We start from the raw sequence: 25874 nt of genomic DNA on the forward strand, positions 1-25874 counted from the left end.
TGGATACACTCTCTAGTTGGTAGTGTAAGCTATATGCTTACGTTAACATGACTTTGGAACCTATGTTGGCTTTTGCAAGTATTTATCCTATTCTTTACAAAACTAGCTTTTGCCAGAAGTTATATACATCCAATTCTGAATCTTGTTAAAATTCCAGAACAACAATACCATCAAATTGTCACTTCTCCTTGTTCTTCTACTTCCTGAATATGTTTCCAACCTTGTACAGTGATGATTTGGTCAATAGAGTACATAAATTGGGTCTCTCAAGTGTCAACCTTCATTGCAATAAGTGAAATGTTGACTCATTTAGTTTGAAGTATGGAATTCCTACCAAAGGCTTTGGATTTAAATGAAATATTGGCCGAGCTAAACAAAAGGCAGAGTTTCCAATCTTCCAGTGTTGCAGGCTGTTTTGTTTGGAGAGCCGTGAAACTGAAATATTTTGTTTGGTTTCCTGAAATTTTGTTGAACCTTTTGCCAAGGCTAAACGGTAGAAGCATACTTTAGTCCATCAGTGTGGTGAAACCATCCTCAGAAACCTTCTCTAGTGTCAATTATGCTTTTCAACTTGGGTAGCCTTCAGAACTTGCTTGATAGATTTCAAAAGTTAAATGACATGTGAAAGGACACTAGGAAACAATAAAGGTTTTGCTGCACCCAGGCAATACAAACATTTAGGTAACGAAACTTCCTGGGAAGGTATGGGACCTCTATAGCAGAATTTCTATTCCAAATTGGATTTTAAAGTCAAAATACTTTATTTTCTGAGTTTCTGTTGATTTGGAATTTTACTGTTCTCTTTGTAAAAACTGGAAATTTATTTGGCGAATCTGGTGCTGAAGGCTTCTAGTCAAGTAGAGTCCGGGGGTTGGAGGCGAGGGCAATTTTCCTGCTCAGTCTTACCCCAGCAAGTTTTGCTGAGAAGCTGTTTCGATGCCTTTACCTCAGGCCACAACTGTGGTCCACTGACCATTGCGCCAAGGCCTGCCCCTTAGAACTGCAAAGATATTTCTGCCACTGAAAAAAGAATAGAAATACATATGGAGTCTGGTCTATGGAATGCATATTAATAGATTTATATCTTTTGTTTTGAGATATCAAAAACATTGGATTGGCATTCAATAGGATATAGGACAGAATAACCCTTCCATCCATAACAACGATCTTGAAGTCCAGTTAAGAGATCCATCTTTCTTTCCCCTGTTTAGAATGAACATGATGGAAGTACCAATAATCAATGACACTGCTGCGGTTGCCTCAACTTCACCTAGTACCCAAAAATGTTGCTTGTAGCTGCTTCATTTCTTTTCACCATCATCACAATAGTATAAACCTTTCCACCTGATTCTGTACATTGAATGGCAAAAATACCCATGATCATTGAGACTGCTTCAGTTACCTTGATTTACCTGGTGTCAAGCATATTGATGTTCCCCCACAACTGTAGCCCTTTCATCTCTATTCACCAGCATGACAAACAGTATAAACCATTCCAGTTGATTCTGTATGATCCATTTCACCCCTGAATGCGGAATTCTTAAGTTTGTTTCAACCTCATTTTCCTTCAAATTATCACCAAAAGCAGAAAATATGTTGCACCGGAAGGCCTTATCGATGTCGGATGCAATCTTTCCCTACTCCATGGTTGATGAAACAATATAATTAGTTCTAGAGTGGATCTATTAGTTAACTTTGTCTTTCATTGTAAAATCACAAATCAAAGTTTTTCCCCCCTCCCTGCTCAAGAGTTGCATAAATCTGGCCATCAGAACCCACAAACACCGCCTGGAATGGCAAGGGAGGATTACTGCGTTTTACTCAATCCAGTTAATAAGGTGCCAATTGCAGGAAATGGGAGAAGTGCTCAATATATCTCTGCAGATTTCAGCAAAATGGTAACCCTTTAAAGGAGGAATATATGAGTTCTTAAGTCAAGCTTTGAGCATTGGAAAAGAAAATCGAGAATCCACCATAAATTGATAGAGAAGGGTAAAATGCTACCCAACAATAAAGTATTAAAAAACTACTAGGATTGAAGCATATGCTTGACTCCTGGTATCATTTTTTCATCTTTTTTATTTTAAATTCTGCAACTGGATCTCATTTTGGAATTTGTAGGTGTTCACATTTGTGAATGCTGACATTATTGTTTCAACCCTGGAGTTTCTGGTGGCTTTGCCATTGCATAGCTTCTTGGCAGTCAAATGAGGAGGGCTAGCTTCTGTGTTCTAGTTGTGCAAGCCTCTCATGTACAAACAATGAGCCTTTAGAACAAGATTTCTTGGAATTGCTTGGGAAATCTTGATTGGTGCCGAACTTGTGTGTATTGACTCGTGTAGTGCTGTAGCCAACACATTAAGTATCCCACTAGGATTGCATCAACAGCAAAGTGTGCAAACATGGTTTGGATATTTATGGCTTCTAAATAGATTAGGAGCTTTCCTTCTTCCATTCAGGGCCTATCTGAAAGAGAATCCAGTACCTTTTTGTCTTGAAGATTCAAATATTGTGTTGAAGGGTGATATTGAATTGGTCTTTATTTGGCGTCATATTCATGGTTCAACTAAGCTTTATTGGAGGCTTGCTTAGGAATAAGAGAGAAGATTCTCATGTGAAAACATAAAAACAAAGTTTGGGCCTCTTAATGGGGATTTTGTAAATATCCAATAAATAAAGCTACAAAACTATCTTGCTCTTGGTTCCACATCCACAGTTATGAACTGCAGCTGATAAAAACTGCTGCTTTGTGTACTACATACGTAGAAAGTGTATTTTTTTCTTTCTTCCCTTTCTTGTGCAGGCCAATAAGTATATTTTGAAATAATGATAATTGATGAGTGCTTTCTCAACATGAAGATAAAAAACTTGATCTTCTTGACTAAAGCCCCAACTAATACTTTGTTTAGTTTTGAATTAGTCTCTCCAACAGTTATGTAGTCCAAATCGCTAGTTCTATCATTGATAGTACAGCTAGAATGCCTTCTGGTCTGCTAGTTGGGTACCCTAGGATTTCCAGACTTCTCTTTGTACCAAGTTCATTTAAATAATTTAGAACTTATTATCATGATTATTATCCTTGAGAATTGTTGCTTTGTTGTGACGACTCTAAGATGACCCTATTATTACTGAATTATCTGAAGAGTGAAGGCTATACTTATTCATGCTTATTCCACTTGTTAGTGTTTGTAGTTAACTGTTTGTTGTAACTGTGCATCTTTCTTTTCACTCCCACTGGGCTATTTGTAATAAATACCTGTCTTTCTTCTTTTTGGGCTTCTTATATGTATGTCTTTGTTTTCAGTTGAGTGCATCACCAGTCATTGTGAAAGAAGGATCAATTGGTTCCATGCTGGTTAAAGGTCCTTGGAAGGGAGAAAGTTGTCAAATTGAAGTGGATGAACTTGAGCTTGTCCTTGGTCCAGTCGTGGAAGACAGTTGTCAAGATGGAACTGAAACAAATTTGGGCAGTCAAGATTGCAAGCAGTCTGGGAATCATGGTTTGGAAAGCCTTGAACATGAAATGGTCAACAATGCCTCCACATCTGGTTCCCTTGATGTACATGAAGGTGTGAAGACCATCGCCAAATTGGTGCAGTGGTTGCTTACAAGCTTCAACCTAAAAATTAAAAAACTGATTGTTGCATTTGAGCCATGCTCAAAGGGTGAAATGAGTGCAATATCTCAGAAAACATTAGTGCTTCGGGTTATAGAAATAGAATGTGGAACTTGTGTTGATAAAGATGCTACAGTAAATTCTGACATAGAAGCTGAGAGCTTTCTTGGGATGACTAGAATAACAAACTTCATAAAGTTTAAGGGAGCTGTAGTTGAGCTTCTTCACTCGGATGATACTGATACTCAGATACAGATCCCAAGTGCTCCAGGAGGCTGTCCTTCCAATTTTAGAACTCCAATATTGACGGGGGAAAGTGGTGGATTCTCTGGGACCCTGAAGCTGAGTATACCTTGGAAGAATGGATCTTTGGATATTAGGAAACTGGACGCTGATGTTTCTGTGGAACCGTTGGAGTTGAGATTTCAGCCTAGTACCATTAAATGGCTAATTTGTTTATGGGAGTCTCTCAAGAATTTGGGAAGAGATGGCAGGAGTGAGACAAAAATTTTGGCTAAAGACATGACTTCCACTTCTTTGATGTCTGCTGCGGTAGCTACCGACAAGCCGATGCTTAACAATGGAAGTTTCTATGTAACAAGCCAAGAAACAGCAGGTGAGGCTTTGCTTCCAGGGTCAAAAGTTATATCAGATTGGGTGCCATTGTCCACCCGCAAAGACCAGGGAGAGAGCTCAGGAGCAGAAATAGATTATGGGGCAAGGTTTGTTTACTTTCTGTGCTTTTAATCACTCAATCCTTTTCCACCAATCATCATCAATCATGTGCTTTGTTTACACTTTCAAGCTCATCTGCACTTGCAACCTATCACTGTGTTTTAGCTTCTGATGATGCCACTTGTTGCATAAGCAACTACATATTTCTGTCTGTTCCAGTTTTGGTTAGCAAGTTTTTTTAAAATCTCTCAACATGGAATCTGTTCCAAACATGTGTGCCATGGTTCCTCACTTTGACAGGATTCAAATATCTAAATTCCAACCTTCTAGATAGTTTTTCAGACCTTTTGTCGATACTAAATAGCAATCACAAAATTTTATCGATCTTTGATGAGATTATGCATCGGTTGATTCAGCTTTTACTTGGGTGTACTTCTTACCCTCAAGTATTCTTTGATGTGGAACTTCACCAACTTGAAAAGGGAATCAATTGGTTGGTTTATAGTCTGAATTGTTTCCTGCGTATTTCTAGGTTCCTTTCTCTTCCTTTCCAATATCTGGGTTTAGCATAACCTCAATCAGGACTTATTAACAGCAGTTATTATGCCTTTCTGTTATTTGCAGCATAGATCAATTTTTTGAATGCTTTGATGGAATGAGGAATTCTCAGTCAGCATTGGCCAACAGTGGTATATGGAACTTGACATGTTCTGTTTTGAGCGCAATAACTGCTGCATCCAGTCTTGCTTCTGGATCATTGCAAATTCCCACTGGTATGTTCTTGATCAACATTCTAATATCAGTATCTACACTGTCATCTTATGTCCTGAGGTCCCTGTGTTCTTAACATGTGACACTTGATTACTGTTCTGGGGTAACCCATGTGTATTTATTTCTTTATCTATTTTGTTATCATATACATGTGCAGATCAGAAGCATGTCGAGACAAACCTAAAGGCAACTGTTAAAGGGATTTCTCTTGTACTTTCCTTTCATGATGAAGAGCAAAAGCATGAATGTGATGACAAAAGTTTACACTATCTAAATGCAAAATGTGGAGATGCAGTTCTCATTTTGCAGGTAATTGTTGTGCTCACAAGAATTTATCTATCCACTTTTCCTTATTAAATAATAGTTGCAGGTAATAATTGCAATTTTCTTTAGGCTGACTTTATTCTTTTAAAAATAACAGAATTCTCCTCAAGAATCAAAGTTCGAAGCAACCGTGAAGCATATTGAGCTTGATGATTGCTTCAATCGAGGGGGGGAGGCTGTGGGTTGTGGCCTTGCTGATGCTGAGAACAGCAGCAACAAAGAGATTCTATTGATACAGCATCTTCAGGAAGAAGTTCAAGGTGCTCTCCCCCATTTCATCTGCCTGCTAATGATCTTGTTGCACAAAGAGTGGCTAGTAGAATGAGTGGAATAAATTCTCGAACCATCCTTAAGGATGATTTAGTCAGAGTTAAGTTGCTAAGAACTTCAAGTGTCAATCATTTCCATTTCACATCAAGTTCAACTAACTCAAATGATGGCCAGAAGGGTTCAGTGCATTTATCTATGGAGCTTCCCCCGTTCATCTTCTGGGTGAACTTTAATTTGGTTAATATGATTTTTAGTCTGTTGGATCGAGCTGGATCTTCTTCTGAAACCAATAATGTAGACAAATGTTTTGGGGCAAAGGAATGCAGTCGGAGCATGACTCTTCATGTCATGGAGGCATGAAAGAAAGTACTTCAACCTATGTTACAACGCTGCCTCAGAAAGGAAATCTGCAGGGAAGTATATTGATCCCAAAAGCAAGGATTCTTCTATGCTTCCCTTTTAAATGCAGTCGGGATTTCGGATGCTATACTTCCTGGGATCAATTTATTGCAATTGACTTCTGTACACCAGTGACAAAGGAAAAAATTCAAGATGGCAGTCAAAAGGCAGATTCGTCTGGGGCTTCTGGTTCCATCCATTTGGACTTTGGGAATATTTTTCTTTATTTAATTAATTCTTGTAAAGTTCCTATTGGCAATGACTCACTTATCCAGAAGCATGCTTTCTCTGCCCATAAGTTTTTCTCAGTAATTAGCAGGAGAGGTCGTTATCATGGCGTTACTATGTCTTGGCAGGAGGGTCCTGTTACTGGTCCTTGGATGGCGAAGAAGGGTCAGTCCTTAGCTACTGCCCAGTGTTCAATGAGTCGAAATAAGGTGATGGATTATGGTTCTGAATTTGCATCTGTAACCACTTTGAAGGATGTGGAGAATACACATTCTCATACACGACAAGAGATGATTTTGAGCTCTGCATTTTTCCTGCATTTCCATCTTACTTCTGTTTCAATCCACCTTAACAATTCTCAGTATAAGGATATACATTGCCTTCTTAGTCAGATTTTAGATGGTTTAACATTCATGGCTAGTGATAACAGTCTTTGCTCCATGTGACAATCCAAGGAGAGAAGCGAGAACAATTGTCGATCCTTGCTGAATGTGAATCGTCAAAATACTTGATTGATGTGGATAAGGTGGAGGATATAAAATCTTCCTTGCAGACGGAACTTCCAGGCTCCTGGGATAGTTTGAAGTTGAAAGTACAGAAGTTTGAGTTATTATCTGTTGCAAATATTGGAGGGATTAGTGATGCTAAATTTTTTTGGTTGGGCCATGGTGAAGGTGGACTTTGGGGTTCAATCACAGGAGCTCCATCTAAGGAGCTTCTGCTAATCTCTTGTAGCAACTCTACAATTGGCCGTGGTGATGGTGAAGGTGCCAATGTATTATCTGTTGGTTCTGCTTGCATCTATTGTTGTGCACTTCTCGGGACCCCCGAGTTTCCAATGTATTACGTCTATAACCATCGAAGCGGTACAATAGTTGCACCAGGTGGTCGTTTGGATTGGTTGAATTCAATAACCTACTTTTTCAGCTTACCTTCTGATGACACAGAGCAAGAACTCAAGGAATCAGTTGTGGATGATTCACCTTATCAAGTGACTTTTGCCTTTAACTTGGTGGACGCTGCTTTGAGTTACGAGCCCTACATAAAAAATTTGGTGACCGGTGAAGAGTCAGGAGAACTGTATGTGGCATGTCTGTTGGCTGCTGCTTCATTGAATATTTCTAATCAAACTACGTCAAATTCTATAGACAGTGATTACAAAATAAGGGTGCAAGATCTAGGGCTTCTTCTTTGTGCATTATCTGGATCCAAGAATGCTAAAAGTACCTACAGTGTGGAACATCTTCGCAAGATGGGTTATGTTAAAGTGGCTAGGGAGGCACTTGTAGAAGCAATGTTGAGAACAAACTGTAAGAATGGCCTCTTATGGGAAGTAGAATGTTCTGAATCTCATATTAACTTGGAGACTTGCCATGATACAACATCTGGTCTTCTTCATTTGGTTGCTCAACTGCAGCAGCTTTTTGCACCCGATGTGGAGGAATCGGTTGTGCATTTGCGATCTAGGTGGAATAATGTTCAGCGAGGCACTTGATAGGGATGATTTGATTTCTGAGACAATAATCTTTGAAGGCAGTGCTGCCTCATCACCTCCTCGAAACCATGCTTCAAGTCTAGACTCAAACTGTGGTTCTGTGGTGGGTCTGATGGATGAGATATGTGAGGATGCATTTCATCTTGACAAGATCAGTTCAAGCACATGTAATACCTGTGGATCCCAATTCTGTTTTTCCCTTGATGGAGCGCTGCTTGGAGATGATTTACATATGTGTCATGCTGGAGCTTTTTCACATAGTTTATCCTTTAATGAATCAATGTCAGGACGGGGGGTGGGAAGCCCTCATGCATCATCCCTACATGGTGAGGGTTTTCCAGAATTTAGAGAAGGCTATTACTTATCCGAATCATGCCCTCCATCAGAGTTATCTGCAAGCAACCAGTCCTTGCCTCAGAATGCTGGATACAAATCAAGCAGTGTGGCCCAAGGTGGAAATGGAAGTAGTGGATGGTATCAGGATACCTCATTGATAATTTTAGAAAACCATATTTCAGATGTAGGTGACCATCCTGAAGAATTTCAGTTCTTAGAAAGTGAGGTTCCATCTACAAGTTCTGGTAGAATCTCCAAGGCAAAGGGAAGAGTACTTCTCAAGAATATTGGCATGAGGTGGCGAATGTATCTTTGGGACCGATCGGGATGATTCGGGGAGGAGTGCATCGCTTACCACAAGCACCATGAATACAAGTGGCGAGAGATGCTACTTGTTTGTTTAGAGCTTGAATTATGTAAGATGGATCTTCGGTATGATATGTTTCCTGATGGTGAAATATGCATGTCAAAACTTTCTCTTTCAGTTCAGGATTTTCATCTTTTCGATAGCAGCAAGAGAGCACCCTGGAAGTTGGTATAACTCTATGACATTTTATGCTTAAAGTTTAATTTATACTGACATTCTCATTTATAGGATTCAGACATTTGAATAATGCTTATCCTTTTAATTTTGAAGGTTTTAGGAGATTATCATTCAAAGGATCACCCTAGAGAGTCCTCTGCCAAAGCTTTCAGGTTGGATTTGGAATCTGTCAGACCAGATCCTTCTACTCCTCTTGAGGAGTACCGGTATGTTCAGATTTTGATTTATCGTTTATTCTCTGCTCTCAACTTAGCTTTGAACCTCTTTGATGCTGGATATATTTCATTTAAAATTTCATCTGTAAAGTGCAATTTTTTAGGCATTTACCAGCGGTTTCGGGTTTTAAGTAATGATAAAAACATGAATATGGGGCTGCAACAGGGACAGGCTGGCCTGGCTTTTTAAAACCCAATCCAGCCCCAAATGCTCTTAGCTAAAAGCCCATTCCAGCCTCGGCCTTGACTCAAGGCCTAAAATTCTTGTCTTTGTGCCTGAACCCAGACGAGCCAAGCAAGCCCAAACCTGCCTGATATTCTTTGATTAGGCCAGGTCGGGACAGGTTGCCCTGTCCCTATCCCTAGCCCTGGCAAATGTAACATAAAAAGTCAATTGTTTGACCGTAGAAGAAAATACAAACGTAAATAACATTAACCCTAAAACAAAATACCATTTTGGCCATGATCCCTTTCTCAATCTCTTTGTGAGTTTTTTTTTTGGGGTCCATTTGATTTGTCCTTTTATAAAAACGATATAATAAATACTTTGCATCATTGGAACCTTGGAGGCATCATCCCTTATCAATAACTAATATGGTTAAATACATTTTTCAATGCATTATGTCATATAAAAATCAATATTCGGATCTTAACTTTGTAGGTTTTCTCTTGAAAGCCTCTACTTCAAATCTTTTGCTTAGATAGTTAAATGTTCCTGATTGGGGTAGTTGGCGTATGAAAGATAATCTTTTGTGCAAGAATGGCTTGAAAGAATGGCTTGAATTGGTTTTGGATTCTTGTTTACAATAATGGCTATTTTGAATTGAACTTGTTTTGTGTTTTGCATCATTAAAACACCTGAAGCATTTTAATTGGAATTTTGATCCTAGAAGGCCCTAAATTAAGAGTAATGATTTATGACCTTCAACTTTTGGCCTTAATGTGCTAGTGTAATTGGATTTCAGATTCCATTTACAACAATAATAGAGTACCATATGACCTAGTGAGCCAATAAATTTTTTTTATTAATAAAAAAATGTAGGATGTAGCTATTGACTTATTTTTTTCCTTTCATAGTAACATATTAAAATAAAAAGACAATAAATCATTTATTTTTACTATGTGACAACCAAAAATATGATATAAAAAAGAAGTGGAGCCATGGGATTGAAATGACTGTATTTGAAATGACTTACAGTCAAACTTAGGGCTTGGATCAAGGTTAATATTAGTGTTAGATCCTGGATTAGAATTAGGGCTGGGATGAGGGCTAAACTCAGGCCAAAATCATGGTTAGGATTAGTGCCAAAATATTAGGCACGGGTTGGGTAGGACAAACACTCATTCTAGGCTTGCCCTCAAGGCCAAAATCTTGAGCCCTGGCCTAAGTTGGGGCTCTAGGGGCCGGGGTAGGTCAGGGCCACTAGGGCCAAACTTGCACTCTTACATGAATACGTAGATCGAGAATTTGCTGAGGTGAGAACTCAGTAATATCTTGTTCTTTTGGGATTCTTAGATGAGATGGGACATGAGTTGATGTCTCAAGTATCTCGGTAAATTTATGGTAATCATATATTCTTATGCTTCCCGCCGAAAAGGGCTTCAATTCAACCCGAAAAGAGTGCAGGTGTTTTGGCTGACCAATGTGGGTTGAGAAGTTGAGTTCTCAAACCTCATGAATAACAGGATTCATATCACTGACCGAAGCTGTTGGGTGTCAACATTGCTCCCTTTCAACTATGTATAGTATGCTTGAACTTTGATTTGTTGACGGCGGATAAATCTTGCTTTTATACTGTTATCTGTTCAGTCAGCTATCCAACCATAAGTATTGTTTCCTTTTTCCCATTCTCTCTATGGTTTTAACTTCAGTTTCTTTTGAGGTAAAAAGTGGACAGGTAATAGTATATGGTGTTATGTTTGTTGGAGGAGTTGAATAAAAAAAGAAACTGAACAAACTGGTGCATATTTGGATTTCCATGCTTATATTAATACTGAAACTAGTGAGTTACTTGAGTGTTATGTGTGTTGAGGTGTTCCTTTTAAGCAGATGGAGGAGCTTATAACAACACGAGTAACCTGCATTTATTTGGCACTTTGTTGAACTGGGTTGATCTGCACATTGTGTTCTTTTCTTGTGCCTACTACACTGCCAGAGGGTTTTGAAAACCATGACAATAGTTTTGGATGTACAATATAGATTCCAACCTCGTTGTCCAGTAGACAGTGAACTGATTATAAGTTTCTCAAGCATGGCTATCTTTTGGTTTTTGGATCCAGGTTAACCATCGCATTCCTTCCTATGCTAGTGCATCTTCATCAAGATCAACTTGATTTTCTAATCAACTTCTTTGGGGGTAAAGGATCATCAACAGACCAGTCTCCAAATGTGGCTCAGGATTTTGATGAGTCAAAAATGCCTCCAGAGAAGACCAGTCAGTTTGGAGGGAGTGCTATCGTAGAAGAGGCATTGCTTCCTTATTTCCAGGTGGTTTTATATGTTTCTTTTTCATTGTACAGTGTACTAATTGTTTGCTCCTGTTGCTTGAGAATATTGAATCATTGGTATTATGACTATTATTTTTTGTCTATATTTGGAGTTCCAATATCCATTCCTCACATTAGTGTCATTATTTGAGTTACAAACTTACAGTTTAGGATTGTATTATCCCCTTCTTCAAATATCCAAACGGTTATTGTGATTGTTGGCCTTTTGCCCTTTTCTTGCTATTTCAATTGGTTGAGCTTATTCATCGCATTACTGCATTAAACTTGCCAGTTTTGCTCTGTCATTCACAAAGTTTGTTTAATTCAGCGGTAAACCATGATATCTACTAGTGCGGTGATAAGTAGGAGCATGACTTATTTTCTCCAATATATTTATTCAAGGATCAACATCGTCAAATGTCGTCCTGAATCGAATAGAAAAAAGGAGACGAAGGAGTCAAGAATGAGAAGGATGAGAGAAAAAGCTTTGGAAGTCTCCACTCTCGATGTGAGAACCCTCAAGAGTTTTCAGTCTTTATAATAGAAAAATCACAGCTACAAAAAAGGAAACAAATACCCACGATTCAGTCTAATATGGACTCCAATGTATCATTGGGATTTTACCTACCCTAATTTCCCTTGTTGCCCCTATTAATCAAACCTTACTATTTTCTAGTATGTTATTAACTCTCTAACAATCGTGAACTGTCATGATATTTTTTTTTTGGGGGGGGGGGGGGTAGAACTGTCATGATTGTTAAGACTGCATGTTGGGATCATTTTTTACAAAGTACATGAGTTTTTATGATGTAATGGACTAAGAGTGGAGCGGGGTAACAACATTTATGCAGCTTAACTCTTGCACTTAATATAATGATTTGTTTTTGGTGAATCTTGCCTTAATTTGTTCTTTGTTTCTTCCCAGAAATTTGACATATTGCCGGTTCTTGTTCGGGTAGACTATAGTCCCTGCCGAGTTGATCTAGCAGCATTACGAAGTGGGAGATACGTAGAACTTGTTAATCTGGTTCCGTGGAAGGTATGGTATTAATTCCTTCCATAACTTTTAGAAAATATAATTATCTGTTATATGGAACAGTGACATTGATATACTTTTATGCTTTAGCAATCTGGTGTTAGTTTCAATGGTATATAAATTTGGATACTAGTACTGCTAAAGCTCCAACTATTTAAGAGTTGATGCTGGTTATGATTTCTAGAAAAAAATTTGGATAACTAAGAGGTATTGACCTTTAATTGTCGTGTTCTTTTAAGGAGCTGAATTCTTCTTTTGTATATAGTGAAATTGGGATCATGTTAACTTTTGGGTTGCAGTGTTCATGCTTATAATGGAGATTTACTTGATCTTTCCTTATATTTATCCCTAGTATTTAGTAAATTTGGCATGTAATGCATATTCTGTGAATAGCACATGTTCTAGCCACTCCTAGACAATTCTCCTCCAACGTATCACCCATTTGAGCCACTCATGTATTATCTTGAATATGTTTAATTTCTTATTTTTGAACTTCAGGATCCATACCAAATAGTTTGGCTTTGGCTTTTTACGATGCTGGCTGCCAACCTGTCACACCAACCATTGTCTCCCCAGAATTGGCACTAGCAATGCAAAACTTGTTGGTGGAATTGAGCTTTATGGAAATACCAGTATGAATTTTTTGTGTCATCATCAGTAGAGCTTCTGATGGTGCTCTAATTTTGTTTTTCTTTTCATTGTTTTGCTGCCTCACTAATGGATGTTTTAATAGTTGTATCTATACTTCATGTCTCAGTTAAATCTCTGCCAGTGTCGTATATTTTGTTGCTTCTGTTTTGCGTTGTCAACCTAAATCCAATTTTGCATACATTATGTCGATTCCTAGATCCCACTATGGCAGGGCCCTCAGGCACTGGGTACGCCCTCCCCAACCCCCCTCGGGCTTTACATGGGAGATGCTTTGTAGCAATTATGCAACTATGGAATCTGCTTGTAGTTTTAAAAACTATTTTGTCGCATCACAAAAAGTATTTCTGGTTATCATATTGGAACTTTCAGTGTTATACATATATATTTTCAATCATTCCCCTTGCTAAAACAGTAATTAGTGGGAGTTAAGCTTATGGGTATTTTGCATTATGGAGTGAAGAATTCTGATGGTAGTTTACCAAAACATGCAGGGTATTGAGCTACATCTAAAGCATGTACATGCTGTTGGTGTATATGGTTGGAACAGGGTCTGTGAAACTATAGTGGGAGAGTGGTTGGAAGATATTTCTCAAAACCAGGTTTTGTTTGCATTCCATCTAGATTTTGATAATACAGAAAATTCCATGAGCACCTTAGTGCTATTTCTCCGTTCAGTCTCAATATAATGAAATATGTATTTTACTGTGTAGATTCATAAATTTTTGAAAGGCATTCCTACGGTACGGTCATTGCTAGCTGTTGGTTCTGGTGCTACCAAGTTGGTTTCTTTGCCAGTCAAGAACTACAAGAAGGACCACAGGTTACTCAAAGGAATGCAGAGAGGTACAATTATTACTCACTGTGCATGTACATTGAGGGTGTAAATATTACTCTCTTATCCACCTTTCTGCAGTCTTCAATCTTCCAAAATCACTTAAAATTCATTTGTGCAGGTGATTTAGAATTCTATGGGTAGGGGACTCAGCTGGAACTAAATAAAAATATAGGTAACAGAAAGAATAAAGGAAAAAAAAAGGGGGGGGGGTTCATTCATCATAAGCAAAGCTAGGGTTGAGTGTCAAACTACTTGGAAGTTTCCTTAACCATAACTAACATTTAAATAAGTGCTGTCAATTTTTCTTTTTATTTTTGGGGTGAATAATTACCTAAATCAGTTTATTACAACTTTATAGAAGTAACAACCAGACCCTTGATTCCCCATGCATATTTGATATCATTGGAATTCCTGGTATGGCTCTAAACTATTTGTAATATCTCTCAGTGCTTAACTTTATCACTATACAAACAAAAAAGCTAATTTAGAAACACAAGGTGAGACTCTTCATCTAAGTAGACCTTCTAAACAGAAATCATGTTCGAGACTAACATCTTATTTTGTATATTAGCCATAATGAAAATCAATGACGTTGTTGAGGAGAGAGAAAGGCTGTTGATGGTTATAGGGGAGAAGAAAAAGTTGGAAATATCTTGTCTAGGAGATAATATAATAAAAGAGGGATGGAGGAAGTAACTCTTGTGTGCTGTCTAATGTCGAGAATAAGAGACAAGTTTATAATGGGAGGGAGGGAGAGAGAGGGAGAAAAATATTGCAAAATGAACTAAAAAGAGCGTCCCACTACTGCAGCTTCTAGGTTCCCACTACTGCAGCTTCTGGAGGAGACAAATATATGCGACCCAGAGTTGTGAAGGCATTGCCAAGATGCTGCTTAGGGTGCCAGGCTGCTTTATAGGGGCCTAGGTGGTTGCCACCTTACTGTAGGATTCTTTGCACTGGTTTAATTCGCTTTGAACCAGGTTTTGGCACTTATTGATGATGAATATCATTTAAGTAAATGTTTTTTTATTTGATATTTTATTTACTTGAGATATTATTCGTAAATAAGAAAATATCCCTTATTGGAATCCAATAAATATAGTTTAATAAAATTTCAGAAGGATAAAAAAGTCAACCCCCAGGTATGATATATTTATTTAGAAAAGAGGGTGAAGGAGTCTGTATACTTGGACATGAACAGGAACTTCATTTAGTGCCACGATGCCTTTATTAATTTGCATTATACCTACTGAGGTTTAGAATTATGTTCCTTGTATGAAATGATCAAAGAAATTGTTAAAGTAGCATACAAGATTATAGAAGAAAGAATAACCTAGATGTGTATAGCTGGTATTTAATTCATTTGTTATGTAATCAACAGAATTTGTCTCTTCTCTGAAGAACAAAAGAGAAGATTAATGAGAATTTGAGAACACCCTTACTTGTTTCAGTGCCAGATGGATGGCTACTTCATGCAGTTCTCGCTTTCTGTCTATTAATTATGTTTTTCTAAATCATTGTTCTTCAAAACTAGGTTATGAATCAAGGATGTAAATTGTAAATTGCGGATAGGATGAATGCGTGACATATTTATATCTTCTTCTGTTCTCCATTTTCTTCAGTTTATTAAATATGCTGATCTCCGTACTTTTCTGCTGCTTTTATTGACCCAAAGTAAAAGTAAATGCTGATGCAAGCATTCTTTCCTAGGTGCAATTGCTTTTCTGAGAAGTATTTCACTTGAAGCTGTTGGACTAGGAGTACATTTGGCTGCTGGAGCACATGACATCCTACTTCAGACGGAATATATTCTCACAAGTATTCCTCCTTCTGCTCCTTGGCCTATGAGAAGTAGACCTAGATCAAATATAAGATCTAATCAGCCTAAAGATGCCCAACAAGGAATCCAACAGGTAGCCTTCATGGTTCATAAACCTTCCTTTATTTCCTTGGTTTTTTCTATTAGTGCTTCAGTTATGGATTTCAGTGTTTGAGCATACATTATAGTGCCTCTACAACTGGATTGTAGTAAATGTGCCATGCCTCGTGCCCAGGTCAAGTCCTGTTTTTAGCCCCCACCCTGCAGCTCGACTCCTACAATCATGGAACCATGTAGGGAGGTAGACAATCTAGGGTTGGCAGCAGGCGTGTAGGACGGTTAGGTGAGTATTTTTCTTTACCCAGCACAATTATGGGTAAGGAAAGTCAAACGTGATCTATGATCTTAATTTCTTAACCTGCAGTCCTTCAGAGCCAGATGAAAATTTCACTTTGGGGTGTGTTTGTGTTTTTTTTTCAAGGATCACAAAACCCTGCTGTTGGGTCGCTATGGCCTCACTTGGTAAGAAGCTCATATTATAGGGCTATTGTCTTTCATAATTTCCTTGTAAGTTTGGTCCCATTTTATAATTGGGGAAGAAGGGGGGGGGGGTTGGCACAACTGACAGGGGACTACAGTTGTAGCCTGAGGTCAAGGCATCAAAACAGTCTTTCAGCAAAAAGTTGTTGGGTTAAGGCTGTGCAGAAAAACTGCAAACCCCCCCCCCCCCCCCCCACAAAGAGACTGTTTGTGTGATGCTGTTCATAAATTGGGATTAGCTGTAAACAAATGAGCTAGAGAGGCCGTATAATAGGAGTATATTCTCTAGCTATCAAATGAAGCATCCTTGGTAGAACAGGTGTGCCTTCAAAAGAGATCTCTCTGAAGCTAATTTTGAAAATTTGAAATTGAGTTCGTAAACTCGAGGGCCTCAAACTTGCATCCAATGACAGGACAAATCAACATCTCATAAGGTAGAATAACTTCTGGAAACAGGAGGTGGAGATTTTGATCCAAGGTCAGGATCACCCTAGGATAGTGATCTAATCCGCATATATGTCCAAGAGATACGAGTTCTCTCTTGTTAACTCCAAAGTATTGTCAGAACAGTGTGCATAAGAACGAATGGAAGAAAGAAAAAGATAGAAAAAGAAAGAGTCAACAAGAAAATAGAATGAACAGAAAGAGGGAGAAAACAGATGTAGGAAAATAGTTTTCAAGGCACGTAGGAGACCCAAGGTGGTAGGTCACCTAGGTGATAAGGCACCCCCCCTAAGTGCCCTAGGCATTTATTGTAGATGTTTTTTTACATAAAGCTATATATCTTATGCTAATAAACATAGAAGCCATATCAATGCAATGTAGTATACAACAGTGTTAGCGATATGAGATATTATGATGTAACATGTTAAGCGGAATCGTGAGTTCCCCTTATTGCGGTCTCTTATTGCTTTAGATGTTTACTTATTAGCACCTAGTCTAAGCGGTTTTTTTTTTAAGTTTAAATGAACAAAAGTTAGGTGTCATCTTCCTTATATAATTCTGTTTCGATTTTTAAATATATGTTGGGTGGAATGATAGAATATATAGATTCTATCATCCAACTCTATATTCTATTTGTTTTCTCTTCTTCTCTCTGCCCGGTACTGGTTACAGATCTTGGGATTGTTTACGAGGTATCTAACCACTTGCTGGTTTGAGAGACGCTTTTAGTTTTCTGGTTTTGATTTGCTTTGTTGGGTTTCATATAGTACTAGTTCCATCATCGGTGTTTAAATGTCTCTATTAAATATTTATTTGATTCATCAACTGAAGAAGAACTTGGTATCATGCTGGTTTGCCATCATTGATTGAGTTGGGGTTTGTTGATGAGTTGAAATCAAGGAGGATTTCAGATTTGAAGGTTGATTCTGTTTCCCATTGCATTCATGAGTTGCATGTCCAGATTCTAAAAGTCGATCAAGATGACAAGCAGCCATCGTTTTCGTAACTTGGTTCCTGGTGGATCTACCACAGTCTTGGTATCGTCTGGTTCACTGTAAATCATATTCGAGTTTGTAGGAGTAGACTTGAGGCGCCGTTTTGGAAGAGCATTGACCAGGGAAATTCCTTCTTGTGTCTTCTAGGATGGTTCCTCCAGCTACTTCTCATCGTGGCGGTTCTTGTTCTCATTGTCTGAAACATCTTGAAAGGCGGAATCAGTGTAATAATCTGAGTTGATGTTCAGCCTAAGAATGCATCTTTTCTTATTTTAGGACTTTCTGCATTGTTCCTTTTCCTGATCAGGACTTAGTAAAGAAACCAGAGTTATAGATGTCATATATTTGTCTGCAATTATGATCCAAAATTCCCTTTCTGCTGTGACGTTTGAGGGTTGAAGCTGATTTGCTGCACTTTTTCTCTTGATTTTTTGTTGCTAGAAATGTGATGAGAATGTCGTCTTGAGTAACGCAAACATTGATGAGAATCTGATGCCCCGAAAATCTAAGGGTTCCTCCGCAAGGTTCGTCCACACTTGCTAGCGCGGGTGCTTCCCATTAAGGCTGAATGCTCCCCTACCGATGCATTTTTACATCCCACAGCTTCGGCAGATTGCTTAGTGCCGTTCATCTTCGGTGCAAGAGCACTCGATCAGTGAACTATTATGCACTCTTTCAAGGGTAGCTGCTTCTAGGCAAACCTCCTGGTTGTCTCTGTACCCCTACCTCCTTTATCACTAAGTCATTTAGGGGCCTTAGCTGGTGATCCGGGCTGTTTCCCTCTCAACGATGAAGCTTATCCCCCATTGTCTCTCTAGCCGACCTTGACCCTTTTCTTTGGGGGAGGGGGGTTCATATCTAGTATTCCGAATTTGTCTCGATTTGGTATTGCTCTCGCGGCCTGCACCAAAACAGTGCTTTACCCCTAAATGTCTAGTCAACTGTTGCGCCTCATTGCATTTCGGGGAGAACTAGCTAGCTCTGGGTTCGAGTGGCATTTCACTCCTAACCACAACTCATCCACTGATTCTTCAACATCAGTCGGTTCGGACCTCCACTTAGTTTCACCCAAGCTTCATCCTGGTCATGGATAGATCACCCAAGTTCGGGGTCAGTTCATTTTTGTTGAAGAACCTGCTTTTGTTGAACCTAGTTGAAGACCCTAGCTGGATTTCCGCCATTGATTGGGCCTTGGGTAGAAAATGGTTCTTTTGTTTTCAGATTATAGGGTGGAAGATGGGTTTTATCTGTTTGGTTTCTCCAGCTCTTTCTTCCTTTGAAGCCGTGAAAGTTCTGAGGCAGCTTTGGGTTCTTGGGCATGGTTTCAGAAGAAATATCCTCCTGGATTTGTTCACAATGGAGATGGATGCAATTCCTTTTTTCTTTCTCAGATTCATAGGTTCTTTTTTTTATTCCTAGCTTACTTTTTCTGAATCCTAACTTCCTTCTCTTTCAATTCCTAGAGTTGCTCTATTTTTTAGGAAAGATCATTTTTCTCTATTAGGTGTTTATTGTTTTGGTCAGATATCTAATTAGGATTGTACCCTCTTAATTTCCTTAAATTTGGGCTTTATTTTGGGAAAATATGGATGGATTAATGTAAGGAATTCGTCAAGGAGAAAAGATTATCATATGAGGTGATTTAAATGGACATATTGGAAAAGATCAAAGAGGATATGAGAGTGTACATGGAGGATATGGTTTTGGAAAAAGGAATGAGGAGGGGATTTCAATTTTAGATTTTGCTATTGCTTTTGATCTATCTATTGTAAATACTTACTTCAAAAAGAGAGATGAGCATTTAATTACCTTCAAAAGTGGACAGCATAGAAGCCAAATATATTTCTTCCTAACTAGAAGGACTGATAGATTGTTGTGCAAGGATTGCAAGGTGATACTGGGGGAAAGCATAACTGCACAACATAGACTTGTGGTCTTAGATATGTGCTTAGTCCCAAGAACACATAAAAGGTCCAAGGTAAACTATCCTAGAATAAGATGGTGGAATTTGAAAGGAGAGTGCTCTAAATCCTTTGTTAATGAAGTAGTCAAACAAGGAAAATGGAATTTTAAAGGGGATACCAATGCAATGTGGAATGAGATGGCTGTGTGTATTAAGAAGGTGGCTAAAGATGTCCTAGGTGAATCAAAAGGAAAGCTCCATTCTTATAGAGAGTCGTGGTGGTGGGATAGTGAGGTTTAAGCTGCCATTGGGAGTAAAAAAGCTAGTTTTAAGACATGGCAAAGAACTAAGGATGTTGAGGATCTTCAAAGGTATAGGTTGGATATAAATAAAGCTAAGAAAATTGCGGGAAAAGCAAGGGAAAATAAGTATGAAGAGTTATACAATAAGTTGGGCACGAAGGAAGGGGAAAAATCTATTTATAAGATAGCTAAGATGAGGGATAGGATGAGTAGAGATCTTGACCATGTTAGATGTATTAAAAATGGAGATGGTAAAGTATTAGTTTGTGAGGAGGACATTAAGAAAAGATGGGAAACCTATTTCTTTAGTTTACTAAATGAGCATTCTTCAAGCACTTAGGATTCAAACGATTACACCTTTCACCAAGGCACCAATGTCCGAACTTATGTATGTAGAATTTCGATGTCCGAAGTAAAAGAAGCTTTAAGGAGGGATGAAACTCGGCAAGACACAAGGTCCTGATGAAATCCCAACTGAAGTATGGAAGAGCTTAGGAACCCATGGACTAGTTTGGTTGACTATGTTGTTTAATAAGATTATGAGCACAGGGAAAATGCTAGATGAATGGAGGAGAAGCGTTGTGGTTCCAATTTACAAAAATAAAGGAGATATTCAAAGTTGTAATAACTATAGGGGCATTAAATTGATGAGCCATAAGATGAAATTGTGGGAGAGAATAATTAAAAAATAAAAAAAGTGTATGCAAGTAAATATGTAGATATAGTTAAGGATATGTATGATGGTTCAGTGACTAGTGTTAAAACAGTGGGGGGACAAAGTAATGAATTCCCGATAACAGTTGGGCTACATCAAGGGTCAACTTTAAGCCCATATCTATTTGCATTGGTAATGGATGAATTAACCAAAGACATTCAAGATGAGGTCCCCTGGTGTATGCTTTTTACGGATGATATTGTGTTGATTGATGAGACCCAAGTGGGGATTAATACCAAATTAGAATCATGGAGAGTAGCTTTGGAATCAAAAGGCTAAAAACTTAGTAGATCGAAGACAGAAGATCTAGTTTGTAACTTTAGTCATGATCGGGCAGATGATGAGGTGGTGATTCTTGACAATAAAGATATTCCTCAGAGTGATTGTTTTAGGTACCTAGGTTTAATCATAAGTAAAAGAGGTGATTTAGAGGATGATGTTTCCCAAAGAATTAAAATAGGGTGGATGAAGTGGAGAGGTGCGTCCGGGGTCTTATGTGGTCGGAGTATTCCATTAAAGCTTAAAGGAAAATTTTATAGGACCGTTGTTCGACCAGTTATGATGTACGGTGCAGAGTGTTGGGCTGTTAAAAAGAATCATATAGATAAACTTAGTGTAGCAGAAATGAGGATGTTAAGATGGATGAGTGGCAAAACTAGGATGGATAAGATAAGAAATGATCATATTAGAGTTGGTTTGGGAGTTGCTCCCATAAGTGATAAGCTTCGAGAAAGTCGTTTGAGGTGGCATGGCCATGTTCAACGGAGACCTATAAATGCCCCTATACGGAGAAGTGATATAATCCATATTGAAGGAACTAGAAGAGTTAGGGGTAGACCTAAGATAACCTTAAAAGAAGTGGTGATAAAGGATATGTATAGCTTATGCCTTGTATCTAGCATGACCTCGAGCATAACTGATTGGAGGGCAAGAATCCATGTAGCCAACCCCATTTAGTTGGGACAAGGCTTATTGTTGTTGTTGTTGTTGTTAGGCTTTATTTCATCTTGTTTACCCATTATTTGTGGCTTACTCTCCTTTCAAATAACCCACCTTATGTGACCTTTTAGACAATTATGTTGAGGAGGAGGATCATGATGTGATGGAAGCTGGAAGATATCTCAGTCAGCTGAACAACTTGCTAAACTCGGAAATTTCCAACGCATTCCACCCTAATCTGTATACTGGTGATGGGGGGTTAGCATATTTTTGACAAAGAAAACAAACAATCCCAGTCATATACAACGTTAAGTATAGCCCTAACTCCTATTATTGACCGATTTCAATAAAATAAAATTAACATCTAATTACAAAAATATCCTTTGAAATGGCTTGATGTTGGCAATGATTTTGGGGAGTTTGGGGATTGGCACCAGCTGCTGTATAAAATTCACAAATCAACTCAAACTTAGGTTGAGAACAACACAACAAGGTTTTAATCTGCTGAGGGAAAAAGGAGAACAAAGAACAGAAAACCAATGTTACAATCATGGAACAAAAATTGATCGATATGTTTGCATTTTTTGAATTCGAAACGAAATGTAGTAGTAGGAACAGAAAGTATCCATATCGTTTCGTATCGACCGATATACGAGTTGAAATATCGGCCCGATACCTTATCGGGCCGAAATGTTACCTGCGCAGCTTATAAAGTGTCCAAACCGAGCCACTTTTCGACCTATCGACGCTATCTCGACCTACCGAGCGATATCGCCCCTCGCATTTCGACCTCCTTTGGAAATTTTTGCTAATTTCTCTTGCTTTCATCCCCTTCTATACCTAATTTCTAGTATTTCATTTCCTTCAAACACTTGATTTGCTTCTCCATTTGGGCATTTTCTCAAATCTTGCAAGGTGAGTAACCAACTTCCTCATTTTTTTATTTTTGTTTCATTTGTGCCTTAAATCATGTTGGATTGCTTCCAAATTTATGATGTTTGCTTTAGAGTCTTGACCTATGAATTTGTAGTGTCAAAATTATTTTTTGATTCTTCCTACTATTTTTTTATTTTTCTGTTATTAAAAATTATTTACTAAATTATGTATATTGCTAAAAATGTATCTGTATAGTACATGTATAAGCTTCAAATGAATGTATGTGAGAGTTGAGACACCATATTGCTGTGATGGTGTCTTGAATAGAATAGACTTGAAACTCACTAACTTGTAAGTAATAACATTCCCGCTTATTCTCTGATTCATGTACTATACACTTGGAATGTTGGATACATGGATGTTACATTTTCAGTAGTTTTTTAGTAAACTAGTAGTTCTATAGTGTTTATTATGCTTGAAATAGGTAGTATGCAAAAATCCAAATCAATTTGAGTGCATTTGAGGCTCGAAATTGACTTTTCAAGAGTCAGATAAAGAGTATCCAGTTTCGTTCGAAATTTCGACCGAACATGGAGTTTTCGACCTTTTTCAAGGTCGAAATTACCATATCGATCGAAATTTTTTCCTTGGTTACAATAAGATAGAAGATTCCCTTTCTGAGTTTTGTTGAATGAAACTTCATGAGGCAGCAATTGTCGCTGGTTAAACAAGTTCCTTTAACCAGTCAATCTGTAATTTATGGATGGATTGAGTAAAAATGGGTTTTAGTCAGAAATGCTCTAGGGCCTCTTCTTTTTTTTCTCCTACATGCTTTTCTTCTCTTGCTCATTATTTTTCTATTAAATCAGACTGATAGGAGCCATTGGCTGAAAAGGTATCATACATTAGAACAGCGTATGTGCCATGACATAACAGTGTTCAACTTTCATCTCAATATTTCATCTATTAGTTTTGTTCATGAGTTTTCTTACTCCATCATGAACTCATTCTTTATTCTGAGGATTACTTTAGTTCTCATGTTATTAAGGCCAGACTAGATTTTGGCCATGCACCTTAGCATATTTTTTATGTTTCCACATGCTGGCTTTTCTCCATTTTCTCTCCTCCCTTTTCCTTTTGTTATCCACCAATATTCTGTATGGTCACCTTTTACAATATAATAAACAGTTCATGCAAGAATTGCCTTGTCTTGAGGCAATGCCTTGACAACTATGCTGATTACAAGTGTAGGGCCTGCTGCTTCAATCTATCCTACACCACTTGCAGTTTGAAACCCTTAACCATCTGAAATAGGTGTCGTAATATTTGAATTGAACCTTCTAATTCATGAATTGGGGGAGCCAGGTTGGGCTGGGTTTTTCAAAACCATAGTCCAACCCTGGCACCCTTTATCTGAGCCCAGGACCACCTTAACCCTAACTCAGGTTTGAAAAATCTTAACCGATTCCCAACCATGTCGGATTCTACCCAGCCTAGGCCCACCCTGATTGACAGTAATCAGGCTAGGCTGGGCCACGTTGGAATTGACCCTGTTGGCCTTGTTTGGCTCTGATAGTCCCAGAATAACCTTGTTAGTCCCTGATTTCTTTGCGGTAAAGAAATAAAGGAAAATGCACCATGTTAATGTTGAATGAAGGGAACCCCTCTAATGACTAAAGTGGAAATTCACTATAAAATCTGGGTGTAAAGTTGCGGCTTGCATTTATCAACCCTAACCACTCTCAGGGGTTGGAAGAAAACCCAGTCCAGGTTCTGGCTCAAGGTGGGTTTGAGTTGTCAGGTCCAAATTTATACCCATCAATTCGTGGAATTGTATCTTTTAATGCATATTAGTTGTATAATGATCAGCTACAGAGGAATCGACTCAAAACTAAACAGTTGAAGGGTTTGAATTGAAACAAATGAAGAACGCCCATCTGGCAGTACACAATAGTAATTAACTTTCTACGTTGAAGTACACAATATTAATTAATTCCCTAAGCTGTAAGCCTATAACTGGTATTTTTAATTGAGCTCTTGGGTTTCACTCTTTTTTGGCTGATAACCTGGGGGTGGTGAGGTGAGGGAGGGGTTGTCTCCACAATATCTTTATTTTCAATTCTATAACCAGGGGGCGGTGAGGTGGGGGAGGGGTTATCTCCATTAATATCTTTATTTTCAATTCTGAGTGCAAGCTAATATCTATATCCTTCTATTTAATGTTGGCACACATTCGGTAGACCTGATGGATCTGTATTGAGCTTCACATGCACTTCTAGCCCCATCTATCATAGTTGTTGCCCATAAATTGGATTCATCTAGCTATTAAAGATCTGGTGGAAAAAGAATTTGATCATTACAACTTAAACGATACTTTTGTTGGTCATTTGGATTTACAGGCTTATGAGAGCCTCAGTGATGGCCTGGAGAAAACGGCGTCTGCTCTTGTTGGAACTCCCCTGAAAACATATCAACGTGGTGCTGGTGCTGGATCAGCATTAGCCAATGCAGTTTGTGCAGCTCCTGTTGCTGCTATAGCTCCTGCAACTGCTGCTGTTGGTGCTGTTCATTATGCCCTTCTTGGAGTGAGAAATAGGTGGCGCCTCTTTTTGCAGATACTAATTGGTTGATAAACTCAATTTTCTTATCAAGTGGATGTTTAGAATGAAATGCTAACAGTTATGTTCTCTTTTGCAGCCTTGACCCTGAACATAAAAAAGAATCTATTGAGAAATACTTGGGTCCCACACAACCTCGAGAACACAGCTAATGGTGCAGTGGCTGCCAGAAGGTATTATATGCTTGCCTATGATTTGTCAAAATAGAGAAGAGCTGTTCACTTGGCCACTTTAGGCTGCGACTCTTTCAGATTTTCACTATATTTGTCCTCCATTTCAGTTACAAATGCAAAAGGAGGTTTTCTGTGCAATGCAGGGGTTGAGAGCAGTTGGAACTCACCAAAGAATACTTGCTGGTTGCTGGTCCCCGCACCCTGTAACATGTAAGTTTGGATAAGGCCCAGTGATGTAACGTCTTCTATTTTTCCCTCTTCGTTTATTGAAAAAAGATTTTGGTGAGAATAGCTCTGGGAAACGTCCTCTAATTCTTTCTTGGTCTTTGCATTGTCATACTTCCTCGGCCCGTTTGCAAGCTTCCCTTGCTCAAAGGTTGGCCTTCACTACCTGACTAAATAGTATTCTACTAGCGCTGTGGATGTATTTGGGTAGCTCATGGTGCAGTAAGCTATGATATACTACATGACCATCAGGTGAAATTTGCAATGAGATCCATTTTAGTGGCTGCAGATTCACTTGATGTCCATATGTATATAGAGGATGGCTACTTTTTTCATTACCGAAAATATCGTCAGATAATTATCATAATTCCATATATAACTTTTGACAAACTAAAAACATCAATATGCAATTATCACTATTAATACATATAATTTAATACAGT

At 38.4% G+C, this 25874-nt stretch overlaps 1 protein-coding gene across 1 annotated transcript in view; it reads left to right on the forward strand.

The window, feature by feature from the left end:
* ATG2 (autophagy 2) overlaps positions 1-25874 on the forward strand; it is a 33613-nt gene that overhangs the window by 2009 nt on the left and 5730 nt on the right. Inside the window, 22 exon segments of the mRNA XM_089152317.1 lie at positions 3305-4338; positions 4916-5064; positions 5220-5371; positions 5484-5649; positions 5652-5981; positions 5984-6717; positions 6719-6747; positions 6749-7079; positions 7081-7138; positions 7141-7769; positions 7771-8427; positions 8429-8503; positions 8506-8649; positions 8752-8864; positions 11154-11361; positions 12286-12399; positions 13539-13646; positions 13758-13890; positions 15593-15795; positions 24815-25011; positions 25113-25206; positions 25314-25416. Coding sequence (XP_089008443.1) covers positions 3305-4338; positions 4916-5064; positions 5220-5371; positions 5484-5649; positions 5652-5981; positions 5984-6717; positions 6719-6747; positions 6749-7079; positions 7081-7138; positions 7141-7769; positions 7771-8427; positions 8429-8503; positions 8506-8649; positions 8752-8864; positions 11154-11361; positions 12286-12399; positions 13539-13646; positions 13758-13890; positions 15593-15795; positions 24815-25011; positions 25113-25185 — 5637 coding nt within the window. The 3' untranslated portion in view covers positions 25186-25206; positions 25314-25416.

This window comes from Hakea prostrata, chromosome 4 (assembly GCF_041222555.1).
Source record: "Hakea prostrata isolate BN-2017 chromosome 4, UWA_Hpros_2, whole genome shotgun sequence".
NCBI lineage: Eukaryota > Viridiplantae > Streptophyta > Magnoliopsida > Proteales > Proteaceae > Hakea > Hakea prostrata.